Below are 22,371 nucleotides of genomic sequence, written 5' to 3'. Positions count from 1 at the left end.
ATCATCATGAAGCAAAGGCAAATTGTTTAATTACTTAAATTCTGAACAAATCAACACACATTTAGCATATAATATTAAGCTCTTTACTAAATATAGAGTGCAAGGCAAGCAGCATTTTGTTATCTTTTGCAAGTACAACCTCAATCCTAAAGAAGGGAGCATTAATGCAGACAAAGCTCTATCTAACTGAAGCAGCATGAACTCCAAAGAGGCAAAGCACTTCACATTCAAATGCAGTTTTCAAGTAGCTTCATGAACACCAACGGACAGAAAAACAGCGCAAACCAAGCTAAAGAAAACCCAGAGCTCTGATCAAAGACAGGGCATCTATATTTTTTGTCCCATGTAGCCTACCTGGTCACACAGAGACATAGCCTAATGTTCTTCCATCTCTCAAAACATGGACCACTTCAGCGGTGGAGTTTTTTCAATGATAAAGGACAGAATCATGTAGTATCAACTAACACATTCAATTAAAAGCTCACATAAATAATAGAATAGAATAAATGATCAGTTTCATTCCAATATTCGCCATCAACCATTTGAAAAAGTGACACTAAAAACGTACAAAATGATTGATTGCACGGATTTAAAACAGATTGTGGTACTTGACTATGAATAATGATTAATGATTCACAGTACAGTGGCCAAAAGAAGGCAAGATATCTCCACTGGACCACTTCATAGAAGTAACATAGAACATTATGACTAAGTTGCTCAACATTTCATGTTGCACTTACACAATCAGTATGGTCTCCCATTGCACATCAAACATTTGAAATAGATAATACTGTATGAAAGATTAAAAATACAAAACACATGGAAAAGCTTGCCCTTGAACTAATTTATGGAATATATGAATGACAAATACTGGCACAAATAAAGACATTAAATTAAATTCAAAATCAGTTTGATAGGGTATAATAAAAAGTTGTGATTCATTTATTCAGAAAAAACAACCCACTGATCTTACAGATATTAATGGCCTAATTAACAATTAATATTGATACAGTACCAGATGTTTTTTTCTTCTTCATGATTATGTCAAATACAGTATGACTTGCTGCCGGAAATGGACTTGAGATACGTCCATAATTCAAAATAATCATTAGCTATTAATCTATCACAAGACTAGTCCTATTATAACCAGTCAGTCAACTAAAGAGTGAATCGATGTCATTGGCACTACAGTGGCACAAGTCCCATTCAGGAATGGCCCTTTTAACATTTTATTGTCTTACTCTTTATTCATTTAATTTATCCAGTCAAGAATGACTGGATGAATCATGTTTTTCCTGCAATGTCCTGCTTAAGCAGTGTGTTTCATTTGTGAATTTAACAGAATAATTTAACAATACTGGCTTGCATGCCTTCAAAATTATAATCACTTAGCCTATAATGATTTGTAATGTTTTCTATCATGAGCATTCACATACAGTAGGTTACCATTGCCTTGCAAGGATTGTTTGTAAGTCATTTGCATGTGTAAGATCTTGCAAAAAGACCATAGACACCTTGTATTTGACAGCTCCAACATTTATAGGTCAAATCCATAACCATTTTATAATAAATATTTCTTTGCTTTGTAACATCACAGATAGATCACATTTTCACTTAAGCCTTTGAGTAACATTGGCTAAGGCCACAGCAAATGCCTGCACTGCTGAAAAAGGATATTGGAAATCCAGAATATATGCATTCCCGTCAATTCTCCCAAATTGCATTACCTAAAGAAATATAAAGAAAAATGCATTAGGGACACAGAATACAAAGCTTCCATAGACATTTCTTACACAATAGCATATAATTAACATGGAATCAACAATTCATTATTTCCATTTTACTATAGCATCAAGTGATTAAGACATAAAAAAAATATCATACTTGTCTGCCATCCAGCTCAATTTGAAAATTCTTTGCTGACTCCTGGGTAACACGACCTCCAAAGTCAAGCTGGTAGACCTGTGTGGCTTCATTCCATAAGGGCTGTTTGTTCGCCATGACATAGACAAATCCCTGACTCCCCAAACTGCGGTCCTCTCTCTCGTTGGCCTTGCGGCACTTGATCTCCTCCAGCTCGTTTGCCATGCGCAGGCTGCGCTTGCTCTTCCAGCTTTTTTTACTACTCTGATTCTGGTTCATGAGTTCATCGCCACTGATGAAAAGCTCTGGCTCACTTTCTGAACTGTCCTGGAACTCATTGGTGGTTCTGCTCATCTTCTTTGTCTTGTTGAGTGGCTCTCTCTGGCCCTTAGGCTTCTTCTTCTCTCTGCCTCCAAGCCTTGGGCTGGATATGAGAGTGTTGAAATCGGAGAGTGCGCGTCCCTCCTTTCTCGATTTTCCCTCTGAGACGGTGGGTATGTTGGCCTCTTCGGCTCTGCTGTCAAGCCTCTTGCGGCTCTTCTTGCTGAATCGCTCAGATTCCTGTGGGACGGGGCTTTCGTTCAGGGATGATGGCTCTGGGAAGTTATTAGCAGACTCTGCCAGGTCTTCTGTTGCACCTTTCGATGGAATAAGCTCAGTTGGAGGAGGTGGAGGGGGTAGAGGGGGTGGTGGAGGTGGTGCAGTTGGAGGTGGTGGGGACAGAATCGGCTTCTCTAACATCTGATGAGTTTTGGTGGGGAGGGGTGGTGGATGGGATCCTGGATGAGCTGGGGGGTCTTGCATGGGAGGTGGGCAAGGGTAAGGATTCCAGGGGTGCAAGTTAACTGGGTGCAGCTGAATTCCTGCACATGCACTGGCCCCTGGGTACATCGGAGGGAGAGGGCAGCAAGCCAGGTTAGCCAGGCTGGGCGGGTAGCCCGGTGGCAAGACCAGGCTGGGGTCCTGTTGGGTAAAAGGGACTGGGGCTACTCCCTCATTTGGTGGGCACTGTGATGGAGGGCTCTGTACAGTCTGTAGTGGGGATCCATTGTGGCCAACACTTGGGGGAAAAGGTGAGAGAGATATCTGGTAACCTGATGGGAAAGTGAGAGTGCTAGTGCTTGGACTTGTTGGAGGCTTGGTTGTAAGTACAAAAGGGATTCGGGTCATGTCCAAGTGCTGAGCTTGACTGAAGATGAGCGGGGGTGGTTTATGTGGTGCCGGTGGGGGGGCTAACATAGTCTGCTCTGGGGAGAGCCAGAACTCCTCTGTGGTGGACGGGTCCCACTGGTATGGCGGTGGGCGTTTCACCGTTAAGCTTACATCACCAAGAGTCAGGTGACGCACAGACTTCTCAAGTTGACACTGCTGACCTAAAGACTCATCTTCAGTAAAGGCAGAGTTGACATACACTGTTCTGTCCCTACTGTTTTCAGCGGGACTCAGGAGATTATAAGATGACTGGGAGGCCAGAGGTGAGGCACTTTTGGAGTGCACAATGATGGTGCTGTGATGGGCACCTTTCCCTGGTGGGAAGTCCTGCCTAACCACTGTACCACCAGCAATACCACTACTGCTGGTCCCACCACCACTGACACTAACACTTGTGCTGCTGCTATTGCTGCTACATTGAGTGCATGTATACAAAGCAGTAGCCACCCTCTGCTGATAAGAATGAGCCAGTGCACTATTCATCTTAGCCTTGGTGGGAAGGGTTCTTGAACTCTCCATCATCTGAGGTACTTTGAGACTTAGGTCTCTGCGGTCACGTCTTAGGGTGGCATGAATCAGACTGTTATCAATTCTTTGGGGAGGAGGAAGTGTTGCTGTGACTTGATTTGCCGAATCTGGGTAAGGGGGTGGGTCTCCACTGGGTATTGAGTAACGGGGTACAGAGAGACGGCTTAGAGTTGCTGAGCTGTAGGGGAGCTGTATTTTCTTATTCTCTGATGAGGTGACTTTGAGTGTTGCTGAGCCCCCAATGCCTTGAACAGTGTAGGTGTTCTGGTTGCGAATGAGGCGCCTGCGTGGTCTACAAACCTCCTCCACATTCCCACTGCTATCAAAGGTGGTGATCCTTTCATATCCCAATGGTGTTGGGTACTGTAGAGTGATAGGGTGAAGCAAGAACTCGTCCTTTTTCAGGCAGGGATCGGGGGCCAGGACACTCGGACTGTCACAGTTCGTGATTAGGGTTTGAGGAGGACCCGAGGTGGTCGCCGCAGGTGCAGACACCACAGTGCCTGGATACGGAGGAGGCGGATTCACCTTTCTCATCTGGATCTCAATTGACCCATCTGTTTCGATGAAAGCGGGTGGTAAGGACCGGGGCAGGCTTGGCTTCAACGTGTGCCCATGCTCTCCCCTGTCCAGCCCAGGCTCTGTGGTAGGGGGAGGAGGGATCTGTGGCAGCAGGTGAATCTGTTGCAGGGAAATGGTTGGATAGCCAGATGGAGGCGGGGGCAAGGCGATCTGCATCTTCAGTTGTTGTTGCATTTGTTGATGCTGCCTCTGCATCTGCTGATGCTGCTGCTGAATTTGTTGATGTTGCTGCTGAAGCTGCTGCTGCTGCTGTCTCATCTCCAAGATCTGTTGCCGAATCTGCTGCTGTTGCTGCTGCATCTGTTGTTGCTGTTGCTGCATCTGCTCATGTTGCATTTGCATCTGTTGCTGTTGCTGCGCTAGTTGGTGCTGGTGCTGAAGTTGCTGTTGAGTTGGCACCTGCTGTTGGCTTTGTGGTATTTGTTGGTGCTGCTGCTGTTGTTGCTGTTGCTGTTGTTGTTGTTGTTGTTGTTGTTGTTGTTGTTGTTGTTGTTGCTGTTGTTGTAGTAGTAATTGTTGTTGATGGTGATGTAGTTGCTGTAGCTGTTGATGTTGCTGCTGCAATTGCTGCTGCATTTGCAGTTGTTGCTGCTGCTGCTGCTGATGTGTTTGGTGATGTTGTTGTTGTTGTTGTTGTTGATGATGGTGCTGCTGCTGTTGTTGTTGTTGTTGTTGATGATGATTATGATGATGATGATGTTGTTGTTGCTGCTGCTGCTGTATTTGTGGATGCTGCATTTTCTGCTGCTGCTGTTGTTGTTGTTGTTGTGTTTGCATCTGCTGCGAATGCTTTGACTGCTGTTGGTGAGTTTGCTGTGGATGAGACCTTTGTGAATGTGGCTGGGGTGGAAGATGGTGGGGTGGAGGTGGAGGCGGTAGAGTACCAGGGAGAAGAGGACCCATCTCCAGCCCATTGAAGATCACTTGTCCTGGGTTAGGATATCTAGCTGGCACTGGGTACGGTGATGCAACTGCATCCTGGCTGTGATCAGGAACAGGTGCAGAGGCTGCTGCAGCCGCAGCCGCAGCTGCTGCAGTGGCGGTGGGATTGGTCAAAACATCAAGTTGAATATTCTGATTGGCCAACAGAGACTGGACTAGACCAATACTCTGAGTTGGGGACATGGCCTGGGCGGGGCTGTGGATAGGCGCAATAGGTATGTTGACTGTACATGGAGGGTTGTCTCCTGCCACCCCAGAGGGACCCATCACTGGAAAGAAACAGAGAGCATGTAATAGGTGACATAATAACTAATACATGTACTGTGTAATAAGTGGCTAAAAAGAGATTCCCAGTGTTTAAAAACTATATTGTGCATTAATTAATGTTCATCTGATCACTAATTTATTCAATTATTCATTACCTGGCAAGTCATCCTCATCCTCACTGAAGACATTGGGGTTGAAAACAGGTAAGCTCATGAAGTCGAGGGATATCTTTCTCACTTCTGGGAGGTAGATGGTCATCTGTCTTGGTTGCAGGTGAAGCAAACTGGTCTTGTAGATTACTGAAACAAAGAAATTCACCATTTATATGACACCTACTCTGACATGAAAGTGATTGTTAACTTGAAAGACGAACTCTAGGAATATCATCTAACTTGTTAACTTTCCTTTGACCTTCCTTAACTTTGACCTAAAAACTTTGACCTAAAAAGCAAAACTCCTCTATTATTCTCATAGTTCAAAAACCTAACAAATTGACAAAGATTTGTGTATTGTCTAATGAGCTTATTTTGTCATAATTACCTGCGCCAAGATTGGCAGGCAGGAAGGAAGCAAGTCCAACAATTTTGAACTTTGTCCCCCAGATGTTTGATGTAACTTGAGCTAGGTAATTGTGCTGCAAAGTAAAAGCAGAAATACAAAGAAGGAATTATCATTAATGACAAAGAAACTCACTAAAAACATGGAATTCAGTCTAAAGGCTGTATTGTAATAATCACTGGATATAACATACTATATTAATGCAGTTTGCTTTGTCTTGTGTTTTTGCAGTGGTATGGAAAGGATTTAGCTGCAATTATCAGGAGCAGTTTGTTTGAATACATTTCCACCTTGCTTATTACTGGAAACATCACTCATTGTTAAGAGTATTACCACCCTTACATAAGGGTAGGGACTGTAGGGACAGAATGAAACCACCACAGCTTGAGTGGTTACAGATAGGTTTTGAATCACATTGTACTATGATACCTCTGTGATGCCATCCATTGAGAACTCTCTACGTGTCAGACTGGGGGACCGAACTGGAGGCTTCTTTGTTGGCAGCCTTGGAGATCTTGGGCCTTCCTGATGAGCCCGTGAGAGTTTGGGAGATTTTCTAGATTCCATGTTCATCCTTCAAAACAAAGGAGTTAATCATCTGTACCTTCAATGAGGCATTTTAGAATCAGAATACAACTTGCTGATGGATGATAGATACATTGTATACGTTATGGAATCAAACCAAAGTATATAGATACATTGTATACGTTTGGTTTGATTATATAGAGTATATAGATACATTGTATACGTTATGGAATCAAACCAAAGTATAGTATGTAATTCCTAATCATTTATTTATAGTTTACTTTAACATGGTAGAAGCATCATTTGGAATCTGTTTGGGATTTGCACCATACGAAAATACAATAAGACCCAGAAAGTCTACATACTTCTGACAACATACAGTACCTTACACTTTCTAAATTGTTGTGATCTAGTAACATCCCACCCATTCAGCGTTGTGTATGATGGCTGTACATTGTGTGAATGAACTCTCTCAACTTTTATGACCTAGCAAGTTTAGGTAACCCACTGTTTCTCTTGAGGGGGATCCAGGGGGTCCCCAGCTATTAGCCAGATAGTTAGGAATCAAATGGACACTTATGGTTCTGTAACTCTGAGAGTGTACAAATGGAAAATGGACCCCTATGGGTCAATTTGGTTCCATTTGTACAGTCTCAGAGTTAAATTAACAATGAGGTTATTATCGTGTGGATTGGGCTCCCAGAGATAAAGAGGTCTGTGGCATAATGCATATAAATGCATATAAATAAATTGAAATTAAAAGGGTTGAGAATCACAGAGGTAACCTGTTTCCTCGTGATAACTTCGGTGATTTCTTCCCAACCCACTCATCACTCAGCTCAATGTCACTGGAGTCCGAGCAGTTACAGCTGTCAGTGTAGGCGATCATGGTATTCACACAAACCTCATCTAGAAAAAAGAAAAATTAAAGAAATTACATCGAAGGTGAGTTTGCATTATTAATCAATATCATGATTTGCCCAAGACAGGAATAAATGGCATAGAGTATCTGCAGTTTAAAGACAATTATCAAAAAGGACATTTGAGGGTCGTGGTGGATCAGCTCTGTGTGTGTGCAAAATAAACGCAGCATCCTGGATCTGGTTCAGTTTGTGTTGAGTGGAGTCCCTTCTGTCCTTACTTTTCTTTTTCTCTCAGCCGAAGCAGAAATGCCTTACATAACCTTAACAGAAGCAGATTTTGTTTGTGTTTTGTGGGACCAGAGGCCAGTAGCAACTGCAGCAGCGAATTCATCACACAGACTATTTCTGTATTGTATACCCAGGCCAGAAATGTCCCCTACCTCCTTACACAATCTATATCCCAGACCCTATTATATAAAGTAACATGGATCACACACTCTGCAGGTTCCTTTCTTTTTTACTCAAGGTGAATGTTGGACATGGAATGTGAATGTGGGGTGAGCTCTTGTAATAAATCCCACGTTTTGAAGCAACACAATTATGACACTATTTCAGAGGCTGAAATTATAGTTCCTACAACCACAAATAAACGTAGGGAAGCAGCATTTAGTTTTTATGCACCACATATCTGGAATAAACTCCCAGAAAATGGCTGCCACTCTTATTTCTTTTAAAACACAAACACAACTAAAGCCGCTGCCTTTGATTGAGGTATTTTTCTTGTCTTTTCTCCTCTGCACTGTAACTTTTGTTTTATGCATCCTAATGTAATTTTATTATTTCAATATTGTGTTTCCTTTGCTTGATGTTCTGCGTAAAGCACATTGAATTGCCTTGTTGTTGAAATGTGCTATACAAATATAGTTGCCTATAGTTATAACACTTTTTTGTTGATTATTCATGCCTGGCAAAAGATGTGTGTGTGTGTGTGTGTGTGTGTGTGTGTGTGTGTGTGTGTGTGTGTGTGTGTGTGTGTGTGTGTGTGTGTGTGTGTGTGTGTGTGCGTGCGCGCGCACATGTGCCTGTGTACATACGCACGTGTGTGTCTGTTAAGTAGTTTGATTTGACTTGACTTAAAGGACAACTTTGGTTTTTTACAACCAAGGTTTATATTTTAGCTTGTAATTAAAGTAAATAAAAGATGAGTGTTATTTTTTTTTCATTTACTGCTTTCTATAGTTTTAGCAATTTTCACGATATTTTTTACAGTGGGCGGGGGCATTCTGTCCGGTGGCTAAATATGCCTTTTTTACACAATAAAAAAAGGTCCTGTGGTCTTTGATGGCCAGATGTGAGTTATTGGGGGCTAGAAACAAGCTTCTGTAAATACTAATAAAGATAATGCTGGGTTATTGTGTAAAAAAAGACATATTTAACCACCGGACAGAATGCCCCCGCCCACTAGACACACACTGTAAAAAATATCGCGAAAATTGCTAAAACTATAGAAAGCAGTAAATAAAAAAAATTTAACACTCATCTTTTATTTACTTTAATTACAAGCTAAAATATAAACCTTGGTTGTAAAAAAACAAAGTTGTCCTTTAAGCAGACATTAAAAGATAAATACCATAAAATGCAGATGACAAGACGGTAAGTAGTATTAAAGTAAGAAAGTATTAACATATAATTATTAATATGCTTAGTGCTTTACAGACAGTTCACTGCTTTCAAGTCTCAACCAACCTGTTTTGCTGTCTGTTTTTGGGTCCATGATGACAAACTCGGGTCTTAGCTTGCTAATGCGCCGTCCTTTGAGGATAGGCACCAGTCCCCCCAGGTGTTCCAGGTAGAGGGTGTAGCAGGGCCCTCCTGCCTCAGGGTTCTCCTCTGCTCTCTTCATGGTGCAGTGGAGACGCTCATTCCCAGCAGTAGGGTAGCTAACAAAGTCACGGATGTTGTTTGGATCAGGAATCGGAGGCTATAACAAAGAGAGGAAAGCATGCCAGGTGGTGGTCATTTAGGACCAAAGGTTTCACAATAAAGTCATCCCATTATTGCAGTACTGGGCTTGTTCAGTAAGTTGCATTATGGGATTACTGCAGTCTTCAAAAATATATGACCGTGTATCTTGAATACACTTGTACCTTGAGTACATAATGCACTGTGAATGAAATTAACAACTCTTTCTATTGGCACGCTAGTCCAGAATAGCAAATTCTGCTTTGAATGTTTAATGTGCACAATGACAAAACCCAGAAACAAAGGGACATAATAAAAGCAGTGATGAAAGAAATACAGAATTCAAAATTAGAAAAGTGTGCAGGTTCTATACAAAATCTAATGGGGCACATCCCATTCCAAACCAAAGCAAAGAAAGGTCATTGTAAGTTAGTGTAACATTACAGTTATGTATTGGTCAGTATACCTTGATGGTGGGTATGAAAGCAGTTGTCACGTAGGAACACAGGAGTGAGGGCATGTTCAATTTGCCCACGTCTCTCTCCTCTCGCAGTGCACTGGCGATGCCCTGCTGGCATAGCAGTTGGAGGCTGGCCACCCTATGTTCTACACGCACCACATACAATGCTGGTCCACATGCCAGAAAAAGACGTGAATCTCTGTGGCCCCAGCAGATGGTAGTGATGGGTCTCTGAAAGACAGGCATTGAAATTCACCGTGTGTTCTATTTGTGATCTGTTCTGTTCCTGAATGAGCAAAAATGTATTGCCAAAGCAAACGCCCTCCAACCTGCTGTGTTCCATTTTCTATTATAATGTATTAATTTCAAAGAAAGCATTATGAAAACTATCAGTGCAGTATCTGTGTGAATACAGTATGTTTTAAATCCCCCAAGTATGCTGATTAAACACTAGATTTAAAAATGTTTGCTATATTTAAGAATATTGAATAATGACAAATGCTGGGCACATAAATATTTTATTTGGGGTTTGGCAGTATTGTAATTGATTTTGCATGAAGAATAAGGCATTCTAATAACTTATATGTAACATTTGAGCCATATTAGTCTGCTTCCGAGCAGACGTGAGTTTACGTGAGTGTACGCCCGCCAAAATCCACGGACCAAAACAAATTGATGAATCAGACTCTGAGTGTGGAAAGGTGTGGACTGGATTTGCTCATAAATACAAATTATGTGCGGACCAGAGCTTAGCGAACGAGGCAAATGTGTTTATATCTAAAAAGTTCAAGATAATAATATAATAATCCAAAGAGGTGATTGGGTCAGTTTACTCTTTATTAAACTCATTTAATTTGGAACCACTAACCTTATTAAAAAATCAGTGGGAGGGAGACTTGGGGACACAGATCTCTAATGATGTTTGGATGGAGGCCTTGGATAGAATACACTCCTCTTCAATTTGTCTAAGACATACTATCATTCAGTTTAAGGTTATGCATCGCCTCCACTGGTCCAAAGTAAAACTAGCTAAATGTGTGCCTGACATGGATCCAATATGTGATTGTTGCAGACATGATCAAAAACCTTCTCAGAAGTGTTAGAAGTGCCCATAGAACCTTCTGCTTCTATTGCAGTGTTTGGAGTTAGTTGTTCCACAAGAAATGATGATGTACAACTTAATCGCCAAGTAATATGATAGCCTTTGCATCCCTTTTGGCTAGGTGTCTGATACTGCTTAAATGGAAAGAAAAACTCCCACCAACTTTCAAATCATGGGTTAATGATATTATACATCACTTGACATTGCTACTCCACAAGGGGGTGTGCTCTGAAATTTTACACCATCTGGCAACCTTTTTTTAAATATATCGAGAGGCTGAATGCTGCTGACATTAATGACCCATAAATTGACCCCACTGTATTTATTTTTTGTATTATAATTTTTTATGTATTTTTGATTTCATTTTAAATCTTTCTTTTATAATATATATATTCTACTGTGTATACCTTTTTTTTTTTTTTTGTACTTGTTTTCATTTTTCATTGGGGGGTGGGGGTGGGAGGGGTAACATACACTGTTTTTGTATGCTGTTTGTTATTGGCCTGAATGTGAAAATATAAAATAAAGAAACCTTGAACAAAAAAAGATAATATACAGTTGTGTGGCTGAAAAATTAAAGGAATAAAAAACCTTGGAGGTATTAAGTCCTATTCCAGAGCACTTACCTGTGCAGGTGTCTCTAAAGTGTAGATGTGCTCCCCTTGGACATTATAAAACTTGACAAGGGCATTCCTCATGATGGAGGCACAGGCAGAGTCAGCAGGGAGCCCGTGTCTCTCCATCCCAGCCACTGCCAGGAGATCTCCTTGGGAGCACCATTGGACCTCAACATCTGTCGAGAAGAGTGCCTTAGTGAAGGGGAGTTTCTTCTATTGTTAAAATGTAGGGAGGGGGGCCACACTGCTTAGAGCTGTTAGCAACCCAGCAAATGAAACATAATTTTATATCATTTTCAACTAAGCACTAGTGGCATCATTTATCAGTGCCAATCTGAGGTTCAGCCGCTTAGAACAAAAATCCCTCTCCATCCATCTCTGCCAGGAGATCATGTTTTCAACGCTGTCTATGTGTCTGCTGTGGGAAGTGTCTTAATTGCTAATATCGTGAGCGATTGGGGTGTTTCAGGGAGCACTCCCTTCAGTGCTCCATAGTGAGTGTTATGACTACTCCTTTGGATCAGAAACCAAGATTCATTACAGTGTTGTTATTATAGGGCATGCCACCAGGTGGAGATTTACGCTCTACTCAGCACAACTTTCTAGTGATTTTACTGTATCACTGAAACAGTATTTCTCATGCATTCACATCGGCAAAAGTAACATTTATACAGTACAGTACCTTTGAGTCCTGAACGGATTACGTGAGGGGAGAGGTCATCATAGTTGTTCATTAAACTGATATCTCCTGATAAGAAGCTGACTGTCAACAAAGGCTTCACTCTCCGCACTTAAAAGAAAGAAAGCAAGGCACATAAACGTCCCTTTTAACACATGCCGATCTTGTAAACATAATTCTGATGTACATGTTTATAATATGCTATGACACTAGCTCTGAGAACCCTAGTTATTGTAAGGTATGCTTGATGATCAGCTTAGTCAGTAAGTAATTCTAATAATGTATTAATATTATTATTATTATTATTGCACCAAGTGACTATAGGAAAGTTATACCTACACATTCTCACTCCCAGGTCGTAATATATTGATGAGTTGGGCAAAATCTACTGTCGCGTCAGACCTTTGACAAAACAGGCTCACCTGTCATGTCGCTCCCGGTAGTCTTGCGTCATGTAACTGACAATGGAATGTAGACATGCGTTCTCACTTCCAACTCATTGACACACCAGTAAAAAACATTTAAAACAAGGTAGGTGCACCTACAAGTTCAAGTGGACTTGAACTCCGCAAGGCAACCCGAGCGAGGCACTAGCCAAGCCAGCGTCTGCATCTGCCGATTCAACACAGTTTGAGTTGTCAATAAGCTTAGAATTGTAAATCAGGAGGTCCACATCAACATGCGCCACAGGAAGGCCTGTCCCGTCAAACATCTGACGCTTGGTCAGATGATGCCCAAATTGTCCCACAGTACAACCTGGGTGTGGTTAAACTGTATATTATGGGGGAAAGCATTTATTGTACCTAAAGGTGGAACAGTGTCATCAGAGTCGGTGTCACTCTCTGTACTATCCTCCACCAGGAAACTAGGGCAGTTCCATGACATACTCAGGATGCCGTCAGACTCATGGAGCAGAACATGGGCTAACATCCGTCCATGGCAATCCATCACTATGACCTGACCATCCGCTGTACCAAACAACACCTGAAGGGAGCATTGTGCAGTATAACCTTATATTGTATATTCAAAACGGTTACTTTTCAGTAAATGGAAAAAATGATCTGTTCCAATGGATCCAATGTGGTACACACATTCTTATTAATACTTTTCATTGGTTAAATATTTATAAAACCCACAGACAGATGATAGGCACATTTTTCCAAAAATCGTATTCCCCCCAACATTTGTCAAAAATAGCAGATCGGGGGGGGAGGTTAGGCTAGAGTCTTGCACATGGACACCTCGACACATAGCGACCGCTGGATATCGAACCTGGGACCTTCTGCTTCCTAAGCGGCCTCTCTATCCATTCAGCCATGACTGTCCCCCAAAAACCTCTTTGGTATACTAGCACTCAGTGTTGTCTATTAAACAGTGTTGCATTGCTGAATTGGAACATGGTTTCACTCTATTTTAATGACGTGACACGCACGTCGCTTAACACCTACACTACAGGTCACACAATGGACAATTGATATGCATCTAGGCTCATTCCTATGTTAATTCACCTGGTGTGAGTCGGGAGCCTTTGTAAACTTTGTTGAGGTGTGAATTTTAAAGTTGTTTTAAATCTATGCATGTGCCTGCGCGTGCTCTTGGTCAAATTGGTTCCTGCATGAGCAATGCAACACTGCTATTAAACATCCTTCCCAACAAATATATCCATCAGCTACATCATAAATATACAGTGCCTTGTTTAATTGTGATCATTACATAATTGCAAATAATTAAAATATTCATCTATGATTGAAAGTCCTACGGTTGTGTTGACTTTTATTCAGTTTGAAGGTTCTGTGGGCATACCTGCTGGTCATCAGGCGTCCAGATCCCACAGGTGATTTGACTCTCCAGGTTAATTTCTGAGGACCAGTGTCTCTGGCCACTGACTGACCCGACTAACACAAAGCCATCCCTATAGGCAATGAGAGCCTGGGTGCCATCATGGGACCAAGTGAAGTCACTCACCTAGTGGACAAAAATGTTCACCTTTGAATTAATTCTCTGAATGTACAGCAAACATTTTCATGTCAAGGACCCCCAAATTGATGCATAGTTGGCCATGGACCCCCATTTGAAAGGATTTTGTGTCAGGTTCAAATACGCAAATGTTTACTAAAATAACCGATCTACAAGCTCCAAACACATCGCTTTGCGACGTGTTGTGAGCTTTTAGATTGGCTATTTTTGAGTAGCCAAAATATCAAATAGGGCTTAAGTGTTGTTTTTGTTTCATCAACTGGATTCTCCAAATGAAGAACCCTTTAAGTCTGTTTTATGTTATCCTTTGACTGCTGTACTCTCAAACAATGAGTAACATTAACACTCTAGATCACTTAGTAGTAGTGTTAACCAGTGAGAAAGTTACTATACTCAGACTATTGTTCTAACTGAACATTCTGAAGCGACCACCCTATATAATATAAATACATGGCATTCAGTCGAATGGTCTTGTTCTCTTGTCAGTATTGAGGCTCTACCTAGATAAGGCATACCTGAGCACCTCGATCGTTTACCAACTCCACAGACCATCTTCCCTCATACTGAATCCAAACAAAAATCCCTCCTTCCATGTCACATGTAGCAAGCTTCTGGAAGGGTTCATTCCAGCGCACCAAAACGACCTGCCAATGTCCAAAAAAGGGTTAATGCATTTCACAAACACAAGGGGCTCTCGTATGTACAGAATATTATAAAGGGGAAAGAATATATCAGCTACAATTAGAACTGCTATACATTTACTCATAAAACATAAATAGTAACATCATAACATCATCAGCAGTGAATATTATTTCTTATGTTCATGTGGTTATGTTATGTGTTCTGTTATTGAACAACTATATAATGAATAGACAAATCTATCTTTCTGAATCTAATGTGTTAATATTCCCTATTTTTGTATCGTGAAGTCATGAATACAATGAAAACCATTGTGCACACATTGCATGAGTGTGACTGTGTGACTTATAGGTTTGATTTGTGGGATAGAATGCTTTTCAACAACTGAATAGAAAGCCTTTCTACAAAACTGCATATGACAACTTTCATACTTAAGATACTGCTGGTATGGCAGGCTCACAGCTATACCAGTAAGTCTGATAACCTGTATTAGCCAATGTCAATATGCCATCCTCTTTTTGGGTCATTCTTCACTGTGCTGTTATTAAAGTAAAATAAATATAATAAATAAAAGCCACACCTCACTGTTGTGTCCTCGTAGGTTAAAGTTGATTCTCTGGGGGGTATTCCTGTCCCTCCTGCAGTGACTCGATGTAAAAGTCACCCCAACGACTCCTCTTCCGTTCCCCGTGGCGAGCCAGCCCTCCTCGTAATAGCGCCTCCGGCACACTGGCTTGTCCTTCTCGCTCTTGGGAACCCGGCCTTTCCAAGACAGGCATAGGATGTTGGAGTCACTGCAGAGGATTGGACCGTGTTCCACAGCAGCCAACATCCCTACTGAGTGACCAGGCTGTAATGGGTTACAAAGAGGAAGAGGTGAGTTAAAAGGGAAACAGGTGTTTGTTCAAATGCTGTCATCATCACACTGCTGGCTTTGTTTATGTAGTCATTTAACCACTTGAACCCTAGCATCTCTATGGGGGAGACGTTCAGCGAAAATAGCAGTAGCGACAGCTTGTAGATCGGCTATTTTCAGCAAATCTACAAGCCCACAATGGGTTGTGAGCTTGTAGATCAGCTATTCCCAAAACATATGGAAAAACTTTGAAAATCTTTGAATACTTTGGAAAATTACACATATATCTCATGGCACAAATTATTATTTTTTATTTTAGGGTCTGCTGCCTAATACATATAACTTTGGGGTGCATGACATGAAAATGTTTGAGAACCACTGTGCTAACATGAGAGCAGTTAAACATACTGTACCTCATAGTTCCTGGACATGTTTGGTCAGAATGTATCCTCTGAAGGTGTCCATATTTCTATTCAGATGATACACTGAAGTGGTATGACTGATCGCTTCCTTCGTGGTGCATTGAAATTAAATCTATGTGGAGGTAAAGGAAATCATACAGCCAAAGTGTGTCCAGCTCCCAATTTAGTGGATCAATGAACACTGTGCTTCAAAGTTTGTCATCATGATGTGAGGCTTCGTTAATACCAAGCCCATCCCATATCTTCCAGTGGTGTGGTTCTGGGGAACTGTAGTAGCTTATAGCCTATACAATTCTGTTAAAAAAGGAAGAGAAAGACCCTTATTCAACAAGTAATGCTATAGATGGCTCCCTCTTAATATAGCCGCGTTGTCATTCAGTGCATCAACCTTGAAAATTCATTTTTCCACAGTCTCTTTATGCAACAGCAACACTGCATTGAAGATCAGCACACTCAGTCTCCATGGGTACAGAATAGATAGACCGGTTTTTCCCTTCTTCTTATCTTACGTCAAACACCAGACATTATAGCCTACCAACTAGAGGGATGATGATGATGAGTACAAAATAAATGTACGGACAGTAACGCTATTCTAATCAAAATGATTAAGAAATGCATCGGCCTATTTCAGGTAGCAAAAACCTGCAAACAAACATATGTCTACTTACACCAGATAATATGCTCACACAATATTCAAGGACCGTCCTCTGCTGACTGGGTGAGGTTTTTTGACTAATTCGAATTACATCAAATGACTGTATATTCAAAGGCGTCTTTATCTCTCACCGCATGCACCAGTCTAAGCAATCTAAAGCTGTCGAGGCGAGAAAAAAACAAAATCGAGGTGGAATGAAGATAAATCTCTAGTCATTGAAGGAAGACATAGATAACATTATGTAATTCAACGTATAGCCTACCTGATCCTCCCGTTAATGTGAGCAGTCAGCGCTCTGTGCAGTCGTGTGGCCAGATTGTGTGAGAGAAACAAGCAACCAGATCTATGCAAACAAGCCCAAAAGAAGCGACTATAGGCTGCTACTAGTACTATGGCTATTTGAAAATAGCCGACCTACAAGCGCACAACGCGTCGCATCTGCTATTTCTTTTTTAAATACAAAAATAAGAAAAAAGAGATAGGTAATTTTGGAACATTTTGGAAACATTTTAAAAACACAAATCTTGTATGGGGGGGTCCCTGGCACACAATATTTTCAGATGGGGGGGTCTCTGTGGACAAATACATATTCATTTGAGGGGGTTTCCATGACAAGAAAATGTTTGTGAACCACTGGTTTAAACAACATTAGGAAACAAGCCAAAATAAGCAAGATAGTCACTTTAGAAACAAGCCCAGAAAAACCGCAACCCTCCTCAACTACCAATATTTTCAAGCAACTACACAGAAAAACAAGCCCAACGTTGCTTATAATAAGCGGACATGGCAACACTGCTGTGCAGTCGTGTTGCCAGGCGCTCTCTGCTGGCGCACTTGCTTGATGGCTCCAAAACGGGTTGCCATGTGACAGGCACGTAGGGAAATAGACCCGGTGTCTCATGTGAATCGTGTGAAATATGTGCATCACACAGTCTTCACGAACCTGTTGAAACCTAATATGCATAATTCCATGTGAATTAAAAAAGTGCGTATTGGACGCATACGGCGGACTGCTGCGTAGACTAATAATAATGCACAACTTAAACACAGTGTAAGGGGGATTTCTTTCATAGTGGCAAACTGGCAACCTCACACGACTCGAGCCCATAAAGACCAGTGGTTCTCAAAGTGGGGTCCGGGGACCCCCAGGGGTCCTTGAGGGAGTACCCCAAGGAAGCTATATTAACTAATTTCGTCAATATAGCTTCACAATAATTTTAACCATATTTTCTACTTTGGATATTCAAAAAAATCCCTGGCACAAAATATTTTTGAGATGGGGGGTCCGCAGCCAAATGCATATCATTTTGGGGGTCCTTGACATGAAAACGTTTGAGAACCACTGCCATAGACTGTAAAATATAGCTCTAGCCATACCGCGTTGTCTGCTGATATGTCAGCATCCACTTTCACAATTTACATTCCATGCCAAGAAAATTGAGTCTAAGTTTTAACAGACACATGTACCTTACATTTCCCACATTACAGATCTTTAGATGTTAACAGTTGTTATTGCTTCAGTTGTGCTTAAACTGACCCAACGGTCCTTTTCTAACCTGCACTTTGTAGGCTAATATTCATAGTACAAAGCCACAGAAAAGACACTAAATAAAAACCATAAAAACTTTATTGTTATTTTACATAATAGAACTATGAGGCATTGTGTCTATCTAAATATTTTTTCTTGCACAATGTTTTTTTTTTCTTTTTCTTTTCTTTCTTAAAAACACATTCCTCATGCACATGGGCCAACCTGCCCAGTCTCAACCTCTTCTTTTGGCCACTGTTTCTCAACTGGTGGTTTGGGGCCAAAAAGTTAAATTCTACTCATGTATAAAGTACTTGGACTGAGGAATATTGTGTATTTAATGTAATGCATTGCAGCTTCATAAAATCTGGGTCCTGATTTAAGAACCACTGCTTTGGACTTAAAGTGAGGAGAGAACTGAAAGACATAAGCAATGGCCTGCACTCCCAAATACAGTGACACTTCGCTTTACCAGATCAAGCACTAGATAGTCTGTAGAACAATCCACTGTCTCAAGTACAAGTCTCTTGAAAGGCATGAATGACACTGTCATATGCAGGAGGAGGAGTCTGTGATGGCAAAAAGCCCTTAAGACCATTGCTGCCCAGCCAGAAGGAATGTCTCTTGTTTGGCACAAGGGACACAGAATCCGAAAAGCTTGAAGCAGCCGTGTCTTCAGGCAAGGTGATCTGGGTGTCACCCCCTGTCTCCAGGCCAGCCCTGCTTCCTTTTGGTTGCGGGCGAAAGGTGGAGGACTCAGCGCCGGGCTTGATTCCCAGTGGGCCCACCGGTTCGAGAGACGGCTGCCGATGGACATTCAGGAAAGTGCTTCGGTAAAGGCCCATGGGGCTGTTCACAGGGTTTGGTGTTCGCGAAGGTTGCCGTTTAGAGCGTCTGGTGATCATGGCTGTGGCTGTGCGCCTGGATGCCCATGTCAAGAGAACGTAGATCAAAGCACCCAGCATCAGACCCACTAACATGGACAAGCAAAAGGCTAGAATCAAATTGCCTGTAATAAGAAAAGGAATAATACATGTTAGAGACATGTTAAGGGAATCTAACCTTGCTCTAAAGGGAATCTACATGCCAGACTAAATATGAGAGGAAATTGAGACAGGATGCACTGCATTGCAATGATGATTGGAGTCATTTCAAAAAGTCCATGGAAGGCACCAAGTTGGTGTCGGAGTACCCATACTGTAAATGCTTTTTAACTCTTGTTGCCCCAGAGCCCTGAGTGCTTCAGTGCTTTTATTCTTGCATGTCTGCAACCCCCTTTTTTCACTAATCTTTCTAGTCAACATTTATTCTTGAAAGCAAGGACGCAGGCACTCCAATCCTCCGGAGAGTCATTTTCTTATTGGGAAGCTCTGTATTTGTAGTTACATTAGAATCATAAAGAAAAATGCATTAGCTTAGAGACACTATATTTGGCACTTGAATAGTATCAGTAGAAAAAAGTTAAATACATTTGTTGATATTTGAGATTATGTGGAATGGGTTGGCCTGCCTAAGTTTGTCGCCTAAGTGATTTTGATCTATTCTATTGACTTGCTATCCCTAGAGAAATTGTTGAGGGCATGAAGTTACATAAAATCTTACATCACACTGTGTAGGTTCACTGTTTATGGCTCATCTCCCAACCCACAACAACCAGCAACACCAAAAGGTTGGTGCATAAAAATCCTTCCAAATCCAATTCTAGGTATTTGTACATTTTTTGTGAAATGGATGCTTACATTTTATTTGACAGCTCAGTTAAGTTCTCCATTTCACAATGTACAACACTTGTAGACTAAAGCACAGCTGGTCAATAAATACACAACACCAACAACAATTCCTCATATATTGAATAACTGTTCTAAAAGCTCATTTAAATACACTTACCTAGGTTAAATGATTTTAGTATTTCCAACAAGGGATGCGTTTCATTATAAGCCATTTTGGCCAAAGATGGTGTGAGAATCCACACTGATTGTGAAGTCAGACGAACACTGAGCTTTTCCTAATTTTCCCCCTGCAGTGTTTGCTATAGCGGAAGCTTTGCTGTCATGCTTCCTTCCTTTTGTGACTTTTAAAATTAGCAATGCTTTGCTTATCTGTGTGAAGCACAGCTATGGGAAGTGGGGTTGTTTCCTTTTGCATCATTTCCTAAGGATCAATAAAACATTTTTTAACAATAGTCACTGCTGGCTAGTGGCTCCATTTTTTTAATTGTCGATGAAATGAAAACTTAATCTTCATGCTAATGTGTGTTTCTGGAAAGAACTGTAGGGTCACATAAGAACACAACAGACATCCCTATCCCCTACCCCTTTAAAAACACAACCTCTTGCTGACCCAAAACAATGATGGCATTGTTTCCAACCATCTTAACTGTGTCTAGATAAACCTACCAATGAAAAACTGGCCATTCACCAGAGTCTACAGGCTATCAAGCTCTCAGACTCTGTGGGGATTTCCTTCAATTGTTGCATGGCTCCCATTTCTTCACTCCTCCCATCAAAGCTCTGTAGGCCAGCACCAGTTGAACCGCTGATATGCAACCGTTTCTGTTATGAAAGCTGTAATATAATACATTGTAAAGTAAAGTAATATATTGTAATTTATAGATAATATTAGTTTGAGCATGCTTGGCCTTGGTATTCAATTCATAGAATTGATGACCAGACCATATGAGAAAAGTAAACATTTGGAATTGATGTCTAATGAAATATGTTACCAGAGGGTGGCACTGTAATACTTCCAATGCAGCTTGTTCTTTAGAGCTCTTCCAGTTTACATTGGAGAAAGAAAGGATTAGATCAATGCCAGAAGGAGCCTAAATTGAGATGTATGATGTACTGTATGCAATGAGATTGTAAGTAATGGAAATGCAACTGGGTGTAAAACAATATGTGATGTAAATTATATAATACAGCCTACAGTAAAGTGCAACATACACACTATAGGCCTACACCACACAGTATAATGTATTGTACGACAGTATATACTGTATGATTTTCTGTCACTTTTGTACAAAAACCTAAATGTTCATAATCATAAAGCAGTGGTTCTCAAACTGTCAATAAACGTTTGGCCCCATCTTAAAATATGTTGTGCCAGGGACCCCCATACAAGATTTGTGTTGACAAAACAAGAAAATGTTTCTTAAATATTGTTGGTTGTGAGCGTGTATATTTTCAAAAAGTTTTTCATTTGCATTTTTAATTTTATTGTCTCCGCCATTCCGATTCCCGTGAAATTTACATTTTTTGATATTATGTCCAAACACCAGCAAATCGGTACACATTATCTCTATAGCCAAGTGTTCAAGACGGATCTGCCTGATTTTTCATATTCCATCCTGATTGGCTAAATTCTAACATTGCTGGCCCACAATAACCTACCTGACCTGGCGGAGACCTGTGTTCCGAGGAGCACTTTTTCTCGGCCAGGCCATAAGGCATGGCCGAGACTATGTTTTGGTGTGTGTGTGTGTGTGTGTGTGTGTGTGTGTGTGTGTGTGTGTGTGTGTGTGTGTGTGTGTGTGTGTGTGTGTGTGTGTGTGTGTGTGTGTGTGTGTGTGTCAAGGTCATGAACAATAACTGAAACCATGTCCCACATCTTAAATGGGTGCCATGTATACAGGGGACTCTACATAAGTAGGCATGACAGAATAATGGATTTGATATCAAAAGATATCTCTTCTATTTTCAGGTCCTCCATCATGTTGTATAAGCATTCTACTGTGAAGCCGAGCATGTTTAGCCTGTGTAATGATGATTCTGTGTTCTCTAACATTTCAGCTAACACCCCTAATGTCATTGTTGTTAATGAAAACCATATGGAGGTGTTCATTCTCACCTCCATATCCTCTCACCGCTTTTGATAACAGCTTAGAGGAAGCCTTCCTGACCAAAGTGCTAAAATATCATCAGCTAGAGCAGACCATCTCACAACTAGGCTACAGATGTAAACTTTTGGTTTTTATCTTTGGTGCATGTGCACAACAAGTTGGTTTTTAGGGGCCTTCAAGTGGCCGGCCTCTCCAAAAGGAGGGCCACACAGTTAGCAAGGTACTGCTCAATATCAGCTATTATAGGAAGCTACTCAATTTGGAGGAGGCGTTGTTTCCTTTACCCATGATTGTTG

The 22,371-nt window shown here is 41.2% G+C and overlaps 2 protein-coding genes across 2 annotated transcripts; both read right to left on the bottom strand.

Annotated features, from left to right (window-relative positions):
- Positions 1-258: 258 nt before the first annotated feature.
- On the bottom strand, positions 259-15,608 carry tulp4b (TUB like protein 4b; the record flags this gene model as incomplete). Its single annotated transcript, XM_084044560.1, has 14 exons — positions 259-1,727; positions 1,885-5,396; positions 5,550-5,693; positions 5,935-6,028; positions 6,382-6,526; positions 7,254-7,386; positions 9,087-9,321; positions 9,769-9,993; positions 11,491-11,657; positions 12,164-12,264; positions 12,909-13,144; positions 13,964-14,125; positions 14,653-14,781; positions 15,357-15,608. 14 exons carry the CDS (start codon positions 15,606-15,608, stop codon positions 1,611-1,613), a joined length of 5,652 nt encoding a protein of 1,883 aa, XP_083900686.1. The 3' UTR covers positions 259-1,610.
- Positions 15,609-18,161: 2,553 nt separating this feature from the next.
- myct1b (myc target 1b) lies at positions 18,162-20,242 on the bottom strand. The gene is made up of 2 exons (XM_084045343.1): positions 20,125-20,242; positions 18,162-19,246 (listed from the first exon to the last, which is right to left on the bottom strand). The coding sequence occupies exons 1-2, from the start codon at positions 20,177-20,179 to the stop codon at positions 18,750-18,752; spliced, it is 552 nt and encodes a 183-aa protein (XP_083901469.1). The 5' UTR covers positions 20,180-20,242; the 3' UTR covers positions 18,162-18,749.
- Between the last annotated feature and the right edge of the window lie 2,129 nt (positions 20,243-22,371).

The sequence above is a fragment of the Gymnoscopelus microlampas genome, assembly GCF_963454915.1.
Source record: "Gymnoscopelus microlampas genome assembly, chromosome: 20".
Classification (NCBI taxonomy): Eukaryota; Metazoa; Chordata; class Actinopteri; order Myctophiformes; family Myctophidae; genus Gymnoscopelus; species Gymnoscopelus microlampas.
This window is presented reverse-complemented; position numbering and strand designations above follow the sequence as displayed.